Here is a 20,255-nt window from a genome sequence, read left to right as displayed (position 1 = left end):
ATCAGTTTCCGTGGATTGTGGCCGACTACACTTCCGAGAAATTGGATCTCACAAAGCCGGAGTCTTTTCGCGACCTTTCCAAGCCGGTCGGAATCCAGAATCCAAATAATGAAAAGGAAGGTACGCGTCTGCTTTTTTCTTACAGCACAAGTCCCATTGTCTTATCGCTTGGACTGTATCGAGTCACGATCATATTTTGAGGTTCCGAGTCACTAGTCAATCTCACTTTTATAGTTTTGAGTCGAGTCAAGTCGAGTCATTTTCAATTCACCACTGAGTCAAGTTCGAGTCCAAGTCAGTGAATAGCGGGTCGAGTCCGAGTCTAAGTGATTGTGTTAACTGTTAAGTGTTGAGTTCAATCCTGTTCAACCCACTTTTTCAACTGTTCTCAAGTGACGTAGAATGGCACGCATTCATAATATCGTAATTTTCCTCATTCTTAACTGTTTGTGGCCCTATTTTCCAAGCATCAGGACTGATTGACTAAATACCAATAAAGTGCCAATCCTAGTCTCGAGTCATATGACTAATCTCGAGTCATGCACAATGACTCTAGTACTAGTCGGGCTCCAATCAATCGCGAGTCATTACAACCCTGTATGAATGATACCGACAGTACAAAAAATTGGCCTATTTGTGATTGTATTTCCTTATAATCTATTCTTGCAGAATTGATCGTTATCTCCATGTTGCATGATGATAAGACGTACCATTTCATCTTGAATATGATTTATTTTATTTCATTGGCTACATACATGGTTAGTCTTGACCCGTTACTGAAAAATTTTCAAATGCTCCGACAATCAGGTCCAACTTACATGCGTATTCGCGCCATCATATTTATCAACTACATCTCCAAATACTCACTTTGACTTTTGAAACGTGATTCTGAGTAGTACCGGTTTCTTTTTATTGATTTAACCATTGACTTCTCGTTATTCGCAGTTCGAGACAAATACGAAAACTTTGAAGACCCGTCGGGCATCATTCAGAAATTCAACTATGGAACGCACTATTCAAATTCTGCCGGGGTCTTGCATTATATGATACGCATGGAACCATTCACCACGCTGCACATTCAGCTACAGAGCGGCCGGTAACACATCTTGTTATATCCAGGCCAAATTTGATTATTATGGTTTTAACCTTGATATTTAATTCACCACTGGTAGTATGAGGCTGGCAATCGTTTATTTTGGAAGCCACCAGAACTATTACCATTACAAACTGTCTGGTTCCATTACAGGTTTGACCTTGCGGACCGACAGTTCCATTCCATTCCGGCTTCCTGGCAAGCACTCATAGACAATCCCAACGACGTGAAGGAACTGATCCCGGAATTCTTTTGCCTGCCCGAGTTTTTAATCAACATGAACAGTGAGTTTCTATTCAATTTTAAGAACGATATTTCTGAGACATGTCAATATTATGGCAAGCGGAAATAGATATGAATGTAAAAGAATAGATTTGGTCGAGATTTTTCATACTTTTAGGAGTTAATCTGAGATGACTAATTTCAATAGTGCTAGTGTGTTGTTTACAACATCACAAAGAGGTGGTGTTTTCAACACTACAAAGAGGTGGTGTTTACAACACTACAAATAGGTGGTGTTTTCAACACTACAAAGAGGTGGTGTTTACAACACTACAAATAGGTGGTGTTTACAACACTACAAATAGGTGGTGTTTACAAGACTACAAATAGGTGGTGTTTACAACACTACAAATAGGTTGTGCTTACAGCATTACAAATAGGTGGTGTTTACAACACTACAAATAGGTGGTGTTTACAACACTACAAATAGGTGGTGTTTACAAGACTACAAATAGGTGGTGTTAACAACACTACAAATAGGTTGTGTTTGCAACATTACAAATAGGTGGTGTTTACAACACTACGATAAGGTGGTGTTTACAACACTACAAATGGTTGTGTTTACAACACCTGCTTGAACGGTCTGAAATATTGAAAGTATTGGATAATATCTGTGTGTCAACCAGACATGGGGTAATCGTGATTAGTAATCGTAATCGATTACGACGATTACAGCATTTCCAAGTAATCGTAATCGCAATCGATTACATTCGAAAAAAATCCGAAGTAATCGTAATCGTAATCGACTACTTTACATATCTAATCGATTTTTTTTGTGAAAGAACGATTACTTTTCATTTCTGCAATGGCCTTGAACATGACATGAACTAAACATTCGTGAACAATTAAACGTGCAGTTTAAAACAGGTTATTGATAGCTGAAACGTCAGATTTTCAAACGCCACTGCTCATTATTGCGTCACAAGTATTATCTTGGTTCGTCATTAGGTAACGAATTATACGCATGAAGTAAATAGATATTCGATGTGGGTACGATGCACATGTAGTACTGTTTACTGTGATTGTAAGAACACCCGCTATGTCTTATTATATCAGGATAATAATCACCACTCTGCCTAGTTTCAAATAGTAACGTAAGTATTGATGTTTTGGTATGCTTAAACGAAGTGTGACGGTGCTGATTGGCGAGCAGTAAGCCTATTTACGTACACCGGAAAAGATTTGAAATGTTGTACTCGTCAAACAGAACATGAGGATTTCAACATCGAAGCATTAAAAACCAACGGCTGCTGATAACAAATCATAATTGAGCCGTTATTGGCCATTACTCGTATAAAGGCAGCTCGGAATATCTGTATTAAGTGGATCGTAGGCAGTATTTTATGTTTACTTTATCTTGTTTTCATAAGGCCCTAATTGAAACTGGCACCGATCGCTATTTCACTATTTTATACTAAAATTTTTGATCTGCCACTATAGCCATCCGCGTACAAGTAAACACCATGTTAGCGTAGGTTGCAACCAGAATCAGGACCGAAACAGCATTTCGCCCCCTCCTAGGGGCGCCTCGGGCACTCAGAGGGGGGATCAATAAAACTTCTGACGGGCGAAGTCCCCCAGACCCCCCTCTTTACGACTGGGATTTTCACAACAACTTGAAGACACGTTTTGAGGCGATATTGATTCGCTTTGTATTTGCTGTCAAGTTACGCCCAACGTGAAAATTTAGTACACGTAATTCATTACTTTATTGTATGTTGTTAATTCGTGACCTCCCGTCTGCTCTAGTCAAAACTTAAAAGATATTGTACTCGCCCAAACTAAATGAAAAACTTTCGTGAGACGCCCCCAGAAATTGACATTACTACACGTGGCGTATCATGTTCCCCAGTGGGTGCGCCGAGTGGTATTTGTATTGTGAGAGTAAGATTGAGAAGACAGGACTATTCGCCACGACCATCCAACGCGGCTATGGAGAATGGACAAATACACAAAGTTTCGGCCAACATAGCACGTCTTGGTGTGTCACAGTGCGGTATTGGCCGGCTCCGAAATGCCCATTTCTATAAACCATGGAATATGTATATTATGACATGAATAGCAAATGACGTCATGACGTATCATTTAAAAATAAAAAAATTCTCTCATGAAGCCTTTTTATCGCAATCGTTATATTGTCTTTGAAAGATAAGTTCTAAGAAGCAAAATGGATGTAATCGTGAGTAATCGTGATTACTTTTCCAAAGTAATCGTAATCGTAATCGACTACTCGCTGATTTTGCTGTAATCGTAATCGTAATCGTAATCGCGTGGTTGAGAAGTAATCGTAATCGCAATCGATTACATTCATGAAGTAATCACCCCATGTCTGGTGTCAACGTGTGCATGTTCCGACGTTATATTTGCGTGCAATTACCAATCTCTGTTTAGATTTTGACCTCGGCAAGCATCAGTTAACGAAGGAAGTCGTGAACAACGTGGTGCTGCCAAAGTGGGCGAAAACGCCGGAAGAATTTATCTACAAGGTAAAAATTTATATAGAAATTCTTGAGCTCTCCATCTTAGGGCCAGGCTGATTAGCCCCCTTGGACTACTAAATAATTCTAGTTGGACCAATTAGAGAGACATACCAGTGATCTAAATCCAATCTAATTTTTGAAATGTTTCTTTGCTGCAATTTCAATTCCAACCTCATGTCTGGTTTTCCTGGAAATGCTACAAGAGAACTATATAGTGCGAAACCAGCCAAGCTTGCTGCACAGACGTTCGCCATTCTCGTGCTCATAAAAATGAACCATGGTTTGATATTAACGGAACTTGATTTAATCACAAACTTACTTCGTTCTTATCATGAATCGCTTAAAAGTGCATTTTTAACCATTTGTTACGAGTGCTATTCAAATTATGCTGAAAACTCAGAGAAGTGACTATTTCATGGTAAAAAAAATCTCGTCGAAATCATTCAGTTACTTTAGGTCAGGCTGATTAGTGTACCAGCCATCTCCGTTACTAGATGTGTATTCAACTACTAATTACAAAATGACTTCGATCTTAGAATGATTAGCCAAAAAGTGGATTTTTTTACCTTCTAATATGAATGCTGACCAAATTATAGAGAAAATGCCGCAGAAGCTCATTGTCAAGTTTGCATATTACCGTTAGACTCTTCAACTTAGATTTTTCATTGCTTTTCTTGAAACAGCATCGCAAGGCATTGGAATCGGAGCACGTCAGCCAGAACCTGCACCATTGGATTGACCTTATCTTCGGATACAAGCAGCGTGGGCCGGAGGCTGTGAAGGCGCTGAACGTTTTCTATTATTGCACTTATGAGGGTGAGAAAATTAGTTCTATGCGCAATCCCAGAGCCTGTTTTGTTGTGGTAGCCCAGTGGTTCTTAACCTTGCCTCCAGCGCCCCCCAAGGGACGCTGGCGATTTTGAAGGGGGCGGAAACACTCAGGGGGCGATATGGGGGGTGCTGGGCTCAGGGGGGCGGTATGGGGGGCGCTGGAGAAAAATGGCTTCGCAGTAGATGATGTGGTGGTAGGACATATCCTAATGATTATTCAGAGCAATTAACACCGAAAACTTCGACATATAGGTTTAATTGTCCATGGGCGCCTAAATGACTGGCACCGAATGTTCCTGTCTTGGCAATCTGAAGCCCAGAAGACGAATTCCATCTGGCAGGGAAAAATGTTATGCCAGTGAAGAAATCCCAATTTGAAATCGTGTGCGTCTTTTAGTTTAGTACGATTGGGCGACAGGGATATCTAAGGCTAGATATTCCTGTTGGGCGATATCCCTGTTGGGTGATTCTACATTTTTTGATATAGCAGACAGGAGGTCACGAAATAACATCATGCAACGAAGTCATATCAACGGGTTCGCCCGCCCGAATATGTTTAATTATTAGTTACGTGGCCCTACAGTTTCCAAGACACCTCACAATGTTCGCTCTACGTTTTGACGAGTCTGCGCACACTCAATAACTCACTGCGCAGACCCTTGGATAACAGTGCGTATCGACTAAAAAAGGGTCATAACTTCGGATTTGTTATGCGCAACCTAGATTTTTCTGTGCGCAGAGACCATGTAAGCACTGTGCACGTGCGCAGCTTAGAGGGAACATTGCACCTCACTCAACCCTAACGGTAAATCTGGTAACGTTAGCAGAGAGAGGATAAAAATTGATTTCAATATATATGCAATTCCCGATCTATCGATTTTATCATGAATTATCGAAAGTTTTCGTGCTTCGCACTGGCTCGCTAAACAGTAGCCTACAGCTGATATCTGGCTAAAGCGAACAACGTGATGGGGGTCGGTCGGTTTATCACTCTATGGGAGCCCAAGACCCAAGTTTTTCGGGGGGCCTGACGAAGTGCCGTTTCGTTCCTGTCAACGGGTATACGTCCGAAGATGTATAATTATTATTGAGGGGTCCTGCCTTTTCAATCACACATCACTCAGCTCTACCGGTAAATCTGTTTACGTGAGCAGAGAGAGGATAAAAATTGATATCAAGATACATGCAATTCCCGATCATATTGACCAATTCAATCATTAATTATTGAAATTTTTCGCGCGTCTAGGCGAGAATAGCTGGCTCAGTAAACGAACACGGACACCCAATGTAGATGACTAGTGTCAGCAAATAACGGATAGCCGAAGGAGGGTCTGGGGGCGAAGCCCCCCGGAAGTCTGGCTTATCACCCGATGGGGGGCCCAAGACCAAAGTTGTTTTGGGGGGTGCTGACGAAGTGCTGTTACGGCCCTGGTAACGAATTAATTGTACCTACGGCACGCCCGAATATGTTTAATTAATAACTACGTGGCCTTTATTTACCCATACAACAGCTCACTCAGCGCTACTGGTAAATCTGAATACGTGGGCTGAGAGGATAAAAAGTTTATAGCGACTTATATATGTAATTACCACATATTCATTCATGCATTATAGAAAATTTTGGTACCAAGGGCGACCAGGCCACACAAACTTTGCCTACCATCGAAATCACGCTACGGCGTTCTTGGGGGCGAAGCCCTCAGAAGTTTGGTTTATCACGCTGTGGGTGCGCAAGGCAATCGTTTTTAAAGGGGTTGACGAAGTGCTGTCACGGCCCTGCCTCTTGGTCATTGTCTTTATTACATTCCTTATAATATGAGGTTGGGGGGCGCTGGAGCACGATCATTTTTGAAAGGGGGCGCTGGAGGAAAAAAGGTTAAGAACCACTGTGGTAGCCAGTCGAAACTGTCCGCGCTCCGTAGGGTGCTGAGATGTTAACTACCGGTGGGAAATTTGCTGGTTTTACTCGTTCATTATCAGCTGCTTATGAAAGGCTCCAGGCTCGTCAATTTATATCTTAATCGGCCCGTAGGACCCATGCAATAGATAGCAACGCCCTTATGCGTATTCAGCAGCTAGAAAATATCTTACAGAGTCATTGCGTTGTGCTCGATGGTGACGTTTACGGTGTTAATGCAACATATCCCCAGTGCTAAGAAAAGAAATAGCTGAAGACCTACACAATGTGACAAAAGACACTGGCAAGTGGCTATGATCACAAAATCAGTCCTGTCGGCCAATCAGGGGCTTTTTATTACAGGCGCCCACCAATCAAAATCCATAGTTTCTGCTTGCCAGCCGACTTCATCGATTTCCCCCCCACTTGGCCGACAGCTGCTTTTAAACGCTTTGCGCGAGAGGCTAATAACTTTCCTGTGAGCTTCTTGCGGGCTCAGAGATGTTTTTTATCAAAGAATCCACAGAATGAGACTTGACTATGCAGCAATTGCAGCATTTTTGGAATTATTTATATTTTGGACAACCTCATGTTCAGTCCAAAGCTTTGTGCAGAAGTAGAATGAGTTACGTCGAAGCGCTTATTCCGATTTGGGTTTCTTGACTTGAAATTCAAGCTGGGATGTATCTAACACAAGAAATTTCACCGTTGCCACATCATGTTTTTCAAATTGGGCCATCCTCCATGATATTATATTGATTCTACCCACGTAAGCGTGATATTAATATTTAATCTAAAAAATCGCAACACTACTTCCGATGTTTTTCATTTTATTTTAATTTTTTTTCGCAGGAGCCGTAGACCTGGACGCCATCACAGATCCTGTTCAGCGCAAGGCCGTCGAGGGCATGATCAACAATTTCGGGCAGACCCCGAGCCAGCTGCTACGCGACCCACATCCCAGGAGGATGAACAAGACAGAAGCAGGTTTACGCATAGCAAGTCGCCTGTCACCCCTGTCTGGTGACACCAGGACGCTGCGCGTTTTGGAGCATCCTGATGAATTGAAGGCTTTCTTTGTCGAGGCAAGAGTTCGATGTTGGGTTGCGATATTATTGTCAGCCAACTAGACTAATTAGAGTTAAATTCCAGTAATTCGAATCTAATTTGTGAAATTTTCTTTGCTCTGATTTTAGTTCCAATCTTATTTCAATTCTGGTGTTACTGAAAATGCTACATGAGAACAGAACTGAACCTAATTCAATGTCTAAGTTTACGTGAATTCGGTAATTAAGATTCTAATCTAATTTTTCAAAAAACTGTCGCTATAATTCTAATCCAATTTGGAAAAACTTTGTACGGTAGCTATAAGTCTAATTCTGATCTAGTTCGAAAAAAAAACTGTTGCTATAAATCCAATATAATTTGGAAAAACTTTGTAGCTGCAATTCTAATTATAATGAAATTTGGAAAATATACTGTAGCTATAATTTTAATCTAATTTGGCGAGAACTTTGTAGCTCTAATTCTTATTATTATCTAATTTGAAAGAAAAAATTGTAGTTGGAATTCTAATCTAATTTGGAAAAAAACTTTGTAGCTATAAGTCTAATTCTAGTCTAGTTTGGAAAAAAACTGTTGCTGTAATTCTAATATAATTTGAAAAATACTTTGTAGCTGCAATTCTAATTTCAATGAAATTTTGAAAATATACTGTAGCTCTAATTCTTATTATTATCTGATTTGAAAAAAAATTTGTAGTTAAAATTCTAATCTAATTTGGAAAAAAGAAACTTTGTAGCGGTAATTCAAATTCTAATCTAATTTTGAAGCTGAAAATTTCCTGTTTGTCCAAGTTCTGCGAGTCGGCTCACCGAACCGACCTAAGCTTCAACATAGTTTCGTATTTCAGGTCATGCCGGAATCCGACCCCCTGGTTTTTGTGGCCGTGCCCAAATTCCAATCGCGGTCCTTCATCCAAGCGGGCATGCCCGATTCTCTGATCACGATCAGCAAGAACGGCGTGCTGGGCAATCACGGCTGGCTGCCCTACGACAAAAGCATCACAAACTACTTCACGTTCGAACGCGACCCCAGCGTTACCAGCAATAAGTAAGTCGGCTCTCTCGACTCATCGAGTCATCTTCTCAAACTGCGGAAATGACTCGACTTGACTCGAGTCAATCTGTGTGTTAACTCAACTTGAACTAGAGTCATTGCGCGTTACTCGGGCCAAGTCATATGACTCGCGTCTCAGAAGGCCAAGACAGTCATTTCATTGTAATTTCGAAGAATAGTTAAGTAACCACACTGTTGGTATTTCGTCTATTGCTACATGTACTTGAAAATGTGACCAGAAACTGCTCAAAATAAGGAGAATTAGTATATTTATGTGCGAACCATTCCATACCACCAAACAGATATGAAAAGTGGTTTCAACATAACTTTAAACTCGAAACTGAGCGGTCAACGCAATGACTTGGACTCGGACTTGACTCAGTGTTGAATTGAAAATGACTCGACTTGACTCGAGTCAAAACTATAAAGTGAGATTGACTTGTGACTCGGAGCCTTGTGACTTGGTTAGAACCCTGTCTGAATGAAGTATCATAAGTTTTTGGCTTTAAAATGACCATTGTATTATTTGTATTGCAACAGAATTAGTCTGACCGTTACACAACAAATCGGACTGGTTACTTATGTACTATGACAGCTATCACCCTAGCAGCAGTAAAATGAGGAAATATTGCAATATATGGCTTATGTAGGAAGATACGCAAAAACTAGTACGAATTCAAGTGGAATTGGAAAGTAATGAAGTAGTTTGAAAAAATAGATTTGGTTCTGCGACTGGCAATATATTTATCCATGCTTTTGGCCACTACTTTTTTTATCTCATCTAAAATACCACTAGGCCGTCACCATGAGGTCGATAACCAGGCTGGCGTATTTCTCGGATTTATCCTTGTTTTGAAGGACGAAGTCTAATAAATTTATATTGTCTTTCCTTATTTTCAGTAATGAGGCTTGGATGACATTAGATTTTCACCCTGTCCCTGTTATCAAGTCAAATACCTACATTTTTCAGACTGCAACGGAAGCTACCGGGCCTGCCCATTCCGGGTATTACTTTGTCGGCGCGCCTCTTTGTGATATCTCACGACGCGAAATTGCTGTTCGTGGGAGGTCACTGGGACAACAGCGTACGGGTGTTCTCCATGGGACGCTCCAGAAACGTAACGCACTTGACTAGACATTTCGGTGAGTGATATAAAGACTTACCGAGCTACTAGGGTACAGCTAATCTTATTTCGTTCTGTCATGCTAGAACTGTAAACATACTACAAGCTTTCGATATGAAACCATTGTACTTAACGGCAGAATTACTGCAAGGGTGGCAATCACTATCGAGACTGCAGTTAAACACAGACCGTAAATAACAAAATTCATTGTATAGATACAAGTACTATCATCTGTGCGCCTAGGAGTCGACCTTTATCAAAAAATAACAAATTTGAGTCAATTCCAACCAGTAGAAGCAGAGTTATGTGAGTTTTTCGTTGATAATCCTCCGATTATCCTTGATTGGTGGATAATCCGACGATTATCAACGAAAAACTCACATAACTCCGCTTCTACTGGTTGGAATTGAGTCAAATTTGTTTTGCATCGTCTTTGAAGACAGCTCAACAATTTCATGGGGTTGGCAGAAAAATTTGAAAAATTTTATTTTTAATTTTTCTCTTATAAATTAAAAATTTTAATTGGATCTGCGGAGTCCTATACTTGTTGGAATTGAACCAAATTTGGTGTGCAGCGTTATTTACGGTAACCTGACAAGTTAATCAGTGAACGGCTGGAATCTGGAAAAAAAAGTAATTTTTGAACAGCCCTAATGAATATACTATTCGATTGTATAAAGATATCCGTTGTTCAGTGCAGGTATCTACTGTCAGTATCATAATACTTCTATTTCGCCGATGTATTAATTTGGTTTGGCATTCATCGATCACGTAAAAATATTGGCAGACGTGCTTGGGCTCACAGATTGCGTCGAATCTTAATTCCTTTTTCTGTTCAGATATCGTGACTTGCCTGGCGTTGGACAACTGCGGTTCGCATTTGATATCGGGCTCTGCTGACATGACGTGCATCATTTGGCAGGTGGGTGTCTTGAGCTAGACTCCGGGGCATGGTGGCGTTGCTGAACTGAAGAAATCGGCAGTGGTGATCATAGTAGTCTTTGAGTAGAAGTAGATGTAACACAATGAATTTCTACTGGATTACATGTGGAAGTAGCAATTTCCGTCCATTGTATGCTACCCTTTTCTCGAAATCCAACTCATTTGCTGTGATAATAAATATCGCAGCGATGCAACCATTGTTCGTATTTGTGATTCAGGTGACTCTCCACAACGGCATGTCGACAGGCGTGTCTCCGCGTCCTCTGCAAGTTCTGTACGGTCACGAGGACGAAGTGATGAGCGTCGCTATCAACACCGAGCTCGATATTGCCGTGTCGTCTTCAAAGGTAGGTATCGGGGCTGCCCCCAAGTCATACCATTCCGAGTCACAAACGATCTTTATTTTAATGGTTTCGAGTGATGTTGAGTGGAGTCATTCACAATCCAGACTAGGCCAACTAGATAATGATCCACATTGCTTGAGAATTGTGAATAATGTATCGGTATGTATTGGAACAAGAGCCTCAAGTTTATATCTGATGCGGTCACCCTTAAAAAGGGGCAGATGCAATATAATTCAGCCTTCAACAGTGATACACGGAGAGAACTGATTTGTTGAAGTAGCTCGGTGAAAAGCTCAACCTCGATTTATCCGTTAAAGCTTGACGCTGAGCAATCAAAGGCCATAATCTGTTAGATAATTCCGCCTGTTCGAAAAACTATCGAGACGACAGATTTCGTGTTGTTGGGAGGGGCCGTTCACGCTTTCATTTTTGTGCCTTGGGGGCAACTTTTATCAAAATACGCCAGCCTAGGCTGTGTCAACAAAAAGAGTTCGTTTATCATCTGAAAGTAGTACATTGAACGCTCTCGTATTCAAAATTTCATGCCGGTGACATAGTTTGTTATACGATTGTTGATATACAATGTTCTTTTCCAATTCTCTACTAGTTCCTGACGAGTGTCAGCCGAAAATATTCAGGTTCATTTCAATATGAATATACTATTCAATAGTAATTTTGTAGTATTATTTCTCAAGGCTGCAATACCCAAATCGTAACTCAAATTTTAATTTTCGACAGGATGGTACATGCATCATACACACAGTCCGTAAAGGCACCTACGTCCACACTATCCAACCGCCGAGCCCCGAGCCGGTGGTCGTGCCCTACATTGCTCTGTCGGAAGAAGGACACATTGCTTTGTACGCTCACACCAGAAAAGAAGCCAAAGAGGTACGCTGTTACTTTTGATAGCAAGAAAACTGTTGTTGGTTTGGTAATTATATAAAACTGTCTCTTGTCTATAAAGGCTTGGTTGCTATTATCTTCGGTATAAGGCAAACGTAAACTAGTACATGCTAGTTCTACTAATAAATTTACTTACATCGAAGATGTACTAGTTTACATTTTTTTACGATTGCTGCCATACCGTACTGTCTGCTAGATGTCTGTTTTGTTATTATTACATCCGAATAATATATTCGTATTGAAATAAACCCAGTTGCGAAATCTATTCCTTATAAAGCCAATATTTACAAACACTTACTGGCAGCTCTAAGGGAGCCTAGATTTTTGCAAGTCAAAGTAAATACTGAGACAGGTAAGGTGTGTGGATTCAACCTCGAAACTTTCCGCAGTCCGCCAGCTGAAGAATAGCCCTGGTTTATGTTACGATTCTATCGTGTACAGGAGAAGCTGTACCTCCACCTTTACTCCATCAACGGCAAGCACCTCGCCGTGGACTGCTTGGAGGCCAAGCTGAATCACATGACCGTGTCGGGAGATTTTCTCATCACCGGCGACGTCAAGGGGCAGCTGATGATACGGGAACTGTTCAGGTACTTTTCTGGGACGGCGGAGACGATGGTTGATGTGGGGGTGCCGTTAACACAGTTTGTTTACTCCGACATTGTGTTACATCTCGTGTGACCATAACTGTACCTGGCAGTGTTTACAAATTGCCGATTTAGTTTGTTGACGGTCAACTGGGCTACTGGTTTTTTGAGTACTATCTCTGGTTGTGGATTTTTAAAAGTGTGTGGTTCTAGTTCTAGGACTTCTCGCTTTTCAAAAGTTCGAAATAGAACTCTAGACCCTCTCGCCTTTCAAAATATGCAGCTAGAACTGGAACTACCAGTACTCGTACGCCTAAAGTCGCAACTAGAACTAGAACTACTCGCTTTTCAAAATTCGCAACTAGAACTAGAACTACTTGCTTTTCAAAATTCGCAACTAGAACTAGAACTACTAGTTTTTAAAAACTTGCAACTCGAATTAGAACTAGAACTACTCACTTTTCGAAATTCGCAACTAGAACTAGAACTTCTCATTTTTAGAAGGTCGCAACTCGAATTAGAACTAGAACTGGTCACTCTTCAAAATCCACTAGAACTGGAACTACTCGCTTTTCAAAATTCGCAACTAGAACTAGAACTACTAGTTTTTAAAAACTTGCAACTCGAATTAGAACTAGAACTACTCACTTTTCGAAATTCGCAACTAGAACTAGAACTACTCATTTTTAGAAAGTTGCAACTCGAATTAGAACTAGAATTACTCACTTTCCCAAAGTCGCAATTAAAACTAGAACTACTGCACTTTTGAAAAGTTGCAACTGGAACTAGAACTACTAAAAAACGGTAGTCAGTTGACTGTCGACAAACCAGATTATTACGTTGTACGATTCTGCGTATCGAGCTGTTAGCTGTGTAATAACATAATCGCGTGACATAGCAGGAACAAATTCTCGCTACTAACCATGGTTCTATTCTGGTGAAATATTATTCGATATTCCGTTCAAACCTAACCGAAATAGCAGGAAAATATTGACTCGGAAATTTCGCCACGTTTTTTTTTGAAGCATGAAAAGAGTTTTTGGCACTCAGTTGCGCACCCCGATTTCATACGTAAACACGACCTCGACGCGTATACTGGCTTGTATCGGCGACGGAAAACTACTCGTTATGTAACTGGGTTTTATGTCAGCAGTAAGTCAATGCTTGTGACGGGTGGCATTTTGTATGTTAACTGACGAGGGGCTCTTCGAATCGGATGCATTTGTAACCACGAAGCTGTTTCCCCAAATTTCTATGACAATTCCGCCAGTAACGATGATGCAAACATACCACGAATCTACTTTCTGCTACGCAAAGAGGAAGAAGTCTAAAAGGGGTAGCAAGGCAAAACCCAGGGTTGTAACCAAGTCACAAGGCTCGAAGCCACAAGTCAATCTCACTTTTATAGTTTTGACTCAAGTCAAGTCCAAGTCATGGAGGAGAGGGTCGAGTCCGAATCATGGTATTATGACTCGAGTCCGAGTCCAAGTCATTGTGTTGACTGCTCAGTTTCCAGTTGAACTCTTGTTAAACCCACTTTCTATAACTCTGGTGATATCTTTTTGATGTTATTGGCTGGTTCGCATTTATAAAATACTAATTTTCCTCACTTTTAGCAGTTTCTCGCCGATAATTCAAGAACCAGTACCAATAGACGAAATCCCGATAGTGCAGTGATATTGCTATTCTTCGAAATTACAATGAAATGTCGGTCTTGGCCGTCTGAGTCTCGAGTCATGTGACTTGGTTCGAGTCGTGCGCAATGACTCGAGTCCAAGTCGAGTCAATTCGCAGGTTGACTTGAGACGAGTCATTTCCGTATTTTGAGAAAATGACTCGAGTCAAGTCTGTCAAATGCTACTAACATCAATGCTGATAGTAGGGATTGATAGGCCTATATGTTGTCTTTAGGCTTAACGAGACATTACCTGTAATGCTAGGCTTAACGAGACATTACCTGTAATGCATGCCATGCTCGGTGCTTTGAATGCTGCATCCAATGGGTTAAATATCACTTGCGGCCTCCTATAGGCCACGCACTTATTGACTATCGAACACTGTCATTTTCACAAGCAGTCGCCTGCCTATGGTTATTGCGACGTTGCATCCGGCATGTATATTTTGCTATGGTGGTGTTCTTTGTGATTGTGACAAACTTGCGACTTACCGAAGTCGACTCAGTTTGTTTTCGAATGAGTCATCGCAAGCTGATATCGCAACGGCCCATAGGTGGTCAGTAACCGAGTATTTTTACTTTTTAGGAGTACTCTAGTAGCTTTGGCCACACTTATTGAAGCGATTATGCGCTGTGCTACTTCCAGTTCCATTTGGTAGTGTTTTGATAAACTCTTACTTTTCTCGTTGCTTCTTCTTGTAGGCCTACTTGGATAGTTTTTTGCAAGGCTGCTTACATTTTACGGTCTGTAGTTTGAAAAGCACAAAGTGGTTTTGAGACGGGTTTTCTTGAGCGAAATTGTCATAAAAAAACGTGTGAAATAGCCCCTGTATCGCGGCAACTAAGGGCGGAAATCATAAAGTTGGATTATTATCCTGTTCGTCGGGATTTAACAACCCAGGATTAAGGAAACCGATCGATCGCAGCGCATAAAGTTTGTTTTAGTTTCATGATTTAACAAACCCTAACAAACTGTAGATAATAGTTATCTATGAAAACTGTGTACAGCGCGTACCATTCCTAAGCGCAAAAATTCGCGATGATGACCGCGACAATTTTCTCCAAGCTTACCGCTCCACTAAACAATCAGACAATCAACGAACTATGTACCCACCTTCGCAGAGCGATTTATATCTATCAATATTCTATAGTCTGTTTCTTCGCTGTACATTATTGATAACAGGGTTGTAACCAAGTCGCAAGTCAATCTCACTTTTATAGTTTTGACTCGAGTCAAGTCGAGTCATTTTCAAATCACCACCGAGTCAAGTCCGAGTCCAAGTCAGCAAACAGAGGGACGAGTCAGAGTCATGGTATTATGACTCGAGTCCAAGTCATTGGGTTGACTGCTCAGTTTCCAGTTTTAGAGTCTTGTTAAACCCACTTTTTATAAGACTGTTTTTGGTGATATCGAATGGTTCGCATTTATAATATATACTAATTTTCGTCACTTTCAGCAGTTTCTGGTCGCATTTTCAAGTACCAGTGCCAATAGACGAAGTCCCAATAGGGTGGTTACGATACTATTCTTCGAAAATTACCATTAAATGTCGGTCTTGGCCGTCTGAGTCTCGAGTCATGCGCAATGATTCAAGTCCAAGTCGAGTCAATACACAGATTGACTCGAGTCGAGTAATTTACATATTTTGAAAAAATGACTCATGTCAAGTCGAGTCATCAGAAAATCGTGACTCGATTCATTACAGCCCTGATGATGACTCACAAGTTGTATTTCGCGTTTGCCATTAAGATAATCGATCTTGTAATTTTGAGAGTCGCATCCTCCGATTAACTGCTAAAATTGTGCCACTCCTCAATCAAATCTATCATTTTTGAAACTGCCTGCTTCCCTAGTCGTCATATCTTCATAGTTTCGCTATTTCTACGTGTAATTGAGTCGAAGTTCAAAGTGTCACTTGTAACTTTGCAAGTGACTCTCACTAAACGTTGACCACTTCTGACCAACACCCGTGCTAGCGTGAGCGTATTATTGATAGGGTCAGACTGCGTGTTTATCGTGAAACGGGCTACTCTTTTTTAATTGTATCGATCGAAATAGTTGAGCAAAAGCGGTCATTCATGACTTGTTTGTCCCTGTGAATAGCACGTACTTTTTAGCACTAGTTATACATTGTGGATTCTATACGGAAGTAACCAAAACTTGTCTATTTTTACAATCTCGTCTTCTTGATTATATACACGCTCAGTTGACCTGCTGTCGGCTAGCTTTGTGGCGTAGTTGGTTAGGCATTGACATTCTGAATCCAACGATATATTAGTTGTTGGTTTCGCATCCCATTGAGGTCGCGTTTTACAGTTTTGAAAAGTGAAGCCGAACTTTTCGGAAAAACCAGCCGGTTAAACATGAATTCGGATTTAGATGCATGTCGGATTTTCGCACCGAATTAAGACTAAAACTTGATTTGGATTCAAATGTATTGAATCTGCTCATTTGCAATGTCAGCAGTGGTCTTACGTAGTATCAATCTGTTATTTTCTTTTAACGCAAACAGCCTGGAGCTTGTCTCCCATCTGTCGCTGCAAAAGAGCATCTTCTCGGTGGCGGTAACGAAAAACGGCTCGCACATTCTGACGACGATACGCGACGGAAAGCTGATTATCGTGGGCGTGGGCCGGCCCGCAGAAACCAGACCCTTGTTCTCGAAATCTGGCTGAATTCCAACATTGCGGACTATTGTACGGGTACTGATTCTATGCAAGCGGGATTATATTGAATTCCGGTGTGGTCAAAATGATGGTTTTAGGCAGGGCACATCGCATATCCTGGATTTTGTTTAGAGCTGTTGTATTCATCAAAAGTAATACACTAGTATTTGCGATGAGCGGTATATATCCGAATTTTGACAAAATGAAAATAAAGTTACATCTCTCTTACCAAAGATACGTAATAATTGTGGCTTTCAATTTCAATTTTGGGTCGTTATTTTCATTACTTTTGTCTGCGATGTGTTCTTGGGTTGAAAATATGCGTACACCTGACTAGTTACCACTAAGCACTTTGTCGTACGGCTTGCTCGATTTCTGGAAAGGTGTTGTTAACCTTCTTTCGCGTGTCGTGGTTTAAATGTACTCCATCTTAATTCATGCACTAGATGTTTTTATTTGTACATTTTTATATGGCTATAACGGTATCGGGTGTCGTAGTATAGATTGTTTTACGTTAATTTTGAAATCGGTTTAATTCCACGTCGGAACGGCCGGCTATTTCTGGCGCATATTCGAAAGTTTCAGAGACCATTCCTACTCTATCAAGCTTGCTTTTCTTTACGTTGTAAAATCTGTCCTTTGAGGGCCGTGTATAATTTATCTTCGATTATATGCAGTGGATATTGTTTTTCGTCGCTGAATTCATCCGTTAAGAGATTCAAATCGTCGGCAATATTTTTTTCTCTCTGTCTCACCCTTACAGGAAGATATACGATCTATATTTGGTGATGCCTTGAGCGTTTTGCTGTATAGGCAGATACTGTACTTTTTGTGAATGTCTGCGTATTTTGAATGGTTTTATGCTAAGGGTGCTAACGTAATATTTATGATGTTTGACACAGCAACGCTACTAATGTTACTACGTACGTACGGTACTTTTGTGTCAAAAACGCATGCCAATTTCATCTTGTACATCAGTGCTTCCCAACCAGATTCAGTTGGTGACCCACAATGTGACTGACCAAATAATTAAAAGAACTAATAAATGAGGAAAGAAACAATGTATGCACGTTAAGGGCTAGTAAAAAATAACTGTTTTTTTCAAATTTTGCTTGCTACTTGATAAAATTGTTTGGTTGCTTAATAAACGATTCACGCCAAGTTTGGCTCAATCCCGATCTCTGGAAGAGGTGTTATTAAAGTGCAGAATTTTGAATTTGAAAAAAGTATAGTATTTACGGTGGCAAATTCTTTAATTATAATAATTTATGACAGATCTACCCACCGTAAATACTATGATTTGAAATCCGAAATTTTGAACATCATTAACTTAGCTTCTACTGGTTGGAATGGCGCCAAATTTGTTGTGCATCGTTTTTTCAGACAACCTAACAAGTTCATGGGGTAGCCAATAAAATTTGAAGAAAAAAACTGATATTGATTATTACTGGATATATCCAAAATTTTCAACTATAATAACTTCACTTCGACTGGTTGGAATTTAGGCAGAATTGGTCTACAGCATTTCTTTAGGTAACCTAACAATATTTCTAAGCAATCAGTAAAATTTGAGAATAAGAGTTGCTTTTCAACAGCCCTAATTCACATGCAATCTACTATTAATGCCGAAGTTCAGCTCATCGGACATTATCAAGTCTAGGCATGATTGGCTTGAGCTTGATCCCACCACTTGTAAAATTTTCGACCAATCGCCACATGTATGATCTTCAGTATTCCAAAAGCTTTTTAGCTGTACCTATGAAACTGCTATCATGTCAATGCGAAGATTGCTGGCGTCCCGTAATAATCATAATAAGCCCTCTGTGCGATATTGAATAGAAAACTGTAACATTTAGAAATGCTTCGTGAACCATTAGTTGGGAAGCACTGTGATGTATTCAACGGAATTGTACCACACTTTGAGACGCAGTGCACTTCCAAGTAACCAGGTCTGAGTTATGAAATGCAGATGGATGTTTTCCTCTTGTCCATACGCCAAGATTGGACTCTGGTATTCATGGAGGATGGATATGTTGAAAAGAAACACCTGTATGAATTGGTGATTTAGAACAGTCTGTATTCCCCAGACCTTCACGGTTGTGTACATTTATTGTCATCTCTGTATATATTTCCTCTCCAGATATCCATTAAAATAAATCCTTCTTATCTATACAGATCGTAAATAGCATAGAAGTAGCAAAATTATAATCTAATACTATTATGTCGCGTGGCCGTAGCTATTTAATCTATTACGTGTTTCTTGTGCCCTTCTTCTCCGCTATGCATTACTGCACAATGTCGCGATATATGGCTCATGATTGTGTGTTTAGAGACATTGTAGAGTCTGGGTCGGCTGTTCGCCTTGCAATAGTGTCTTGCGTTTTATATCTTTGGCAAGGTGATCCTGACGAACATCCGAGAATATCATCTGAATTATGACATGGCGGGATGTCCTTATGATCCAACCGCGGTCCAGCTCTGTTTTAGACCAGTTAAAAAGTGTCGGCGGTCGAAACGCCTTCCAAATTTCATTGCATTGGAAATAAAGATGATTTCGCATTTGTGGCATCTGTGCTGGCAGTTTTGGTGTAGTGCAACGCAGGAGCGAAAGCGCCGTTTTATATCGTGCAATGTGACTCCATAAGTTTCTGGCTTACACTCGGAGAGAGAGATAGAGAGAGTCATTGCTCAATTTTATAGAGAACGATTTATCGCACCTAACGATTTTCATTCTTGCCAGGTCCATCACTGCCGCACCTCAAATTTCCCAATAAGGTGGGGACCGAACTCGAAATGGATTCAAAAGTATTTCGTCAACCAACATAAATTATAGAGTATTTTCGAGAGATTTAATTAACTTGAAAATTCTCTGTAGATAAGCTTGATTTTGAAATGCACATGTATCCCCCTCAACGAAAGAAGCATACATAATTTATAGTAGGGTTGCATTTAAAACAAATGGTTGTTTAAACCCATTGTTTAAAACATGTTTTTAAACTGCGCTTTAAACAAAGCTTCAAAAAAACATTTTGCCGACGTACATCGATGTGGGATGGCTGGAACCCCTCAAAATAGGCGGTTCAACAGCTATGGAACAGATATTTCGTCAACGAAGCTATATCTTGCCAATTGTCAATGTCAATCCACATTAGTGACGTCATGGCTTGAAAAAACAAAAATTGAAAACATGTTTTTAAACAAAAGCCTTGTTTTAAACACGTTTGCTTTGAATTGATTTTTTGTTTTAAATGCAACCCTAATTTATAGTAATAGGCTTTTAGTTTCCAGTCAATACCGTGTCACGACACA

General features: G+C 40.4%; 1 protein-coding gene across 11 annotated transcripts in view; it reads left to right on the top strand.

Moving 5' to 3' along the window:
• The window catches only part of LOC145434647 (neurobeachin-like protein 1), an 87,743-nt gene extending 68,229 nt beyond the window's left edge, over nucleotides 1–19,514 (top strand). For 9 of the 11 annotated variants that reach the window (XM_080312027.1, XM_080312036.1, XM_080312032.1 and 6 more), the window contains 13 exons: nucleotides 6–120; nucleotides 946–1,096; nucleotides 1,247–1,377; nucleotides 3,767–3,861; nucleotides 4,539–4,671; nucleotides 7,436–7,668; nucleotides 8,496–8,695; nucleotides 9,672–9,844; nucleotides 10,665–10,747; nucleotides 10,986–11,114; nucleotides 11,850–12,002; nucleotides 12,459–12,607; nucleotides 16,793–19,514. In XM_080312027.1, coding sequence (XP_080168153.1) covers nucleotides 6–120; nucleotides 946–1,096; nucleotides 1,247–1,377; nucleotides 3,767–3,861; nucleotides 4,539–4,671; nucleotides 7,436–7,668; nucleotides 8,496–8,695; nucleotides 9,672–9,844; nucleotides 10,665–10,747; nucleotides 10,986–11,114; nucleotides 11,850–12,002; nucleotides 12,459–12,607; nucleotides 16,793–16,955 — 1,908 coding nt within the window. In that variant the 3' untranslated portion in view covers nucleotides 16,956–19,514. Of the gene's footprint in view, nucleotides 1–5; nucleotides 121–945; nucleotides 1,097–1,246; nucleotides 1,378–3,766; nucleotides 3,862–4,538; nucleotides 4,727–6,585; nucleotides 6,632–7,435; nucleotides 7,669–8,495; nucleotides 8,696–9,671; nucleotides 9,845–10,664; nucleotides 10,748–10,985; nucleotides 11,115–11,849; nucleotides 12,003–12,458; nucleotides 12,608–13,629; nucleotides 13,757–16,792 lie in introns of those variants that run through there. The other 2 variants (XM_080312013.1, XM_080312037.1) reach the window with 2 other exon arrangements.
• The last annotated feature ends 741 nt before the right edge of the window (nucleotides 19,515–20,255 follow it).

Source organism: Botryllus schlosseri, chromosome 1 (genome assembly GCF_051294905.1).
Source record: "Botryllus schlosseri isolate E-star chromosome 1, Bs_hap1, whole genome shotgun sequence".
Lineage (NCBI taxonomy): Eukaryota > Metazoa > Chordata > Ascidiacea > Stolidobranchia > Styelidae > Botryllus > Botryllus schlosseri.
The sequence above is the reverse complement of the archived record's forward strand: the minus strand, read 5'-3'. Positions and strand labels throughout refer to the sequence as shown.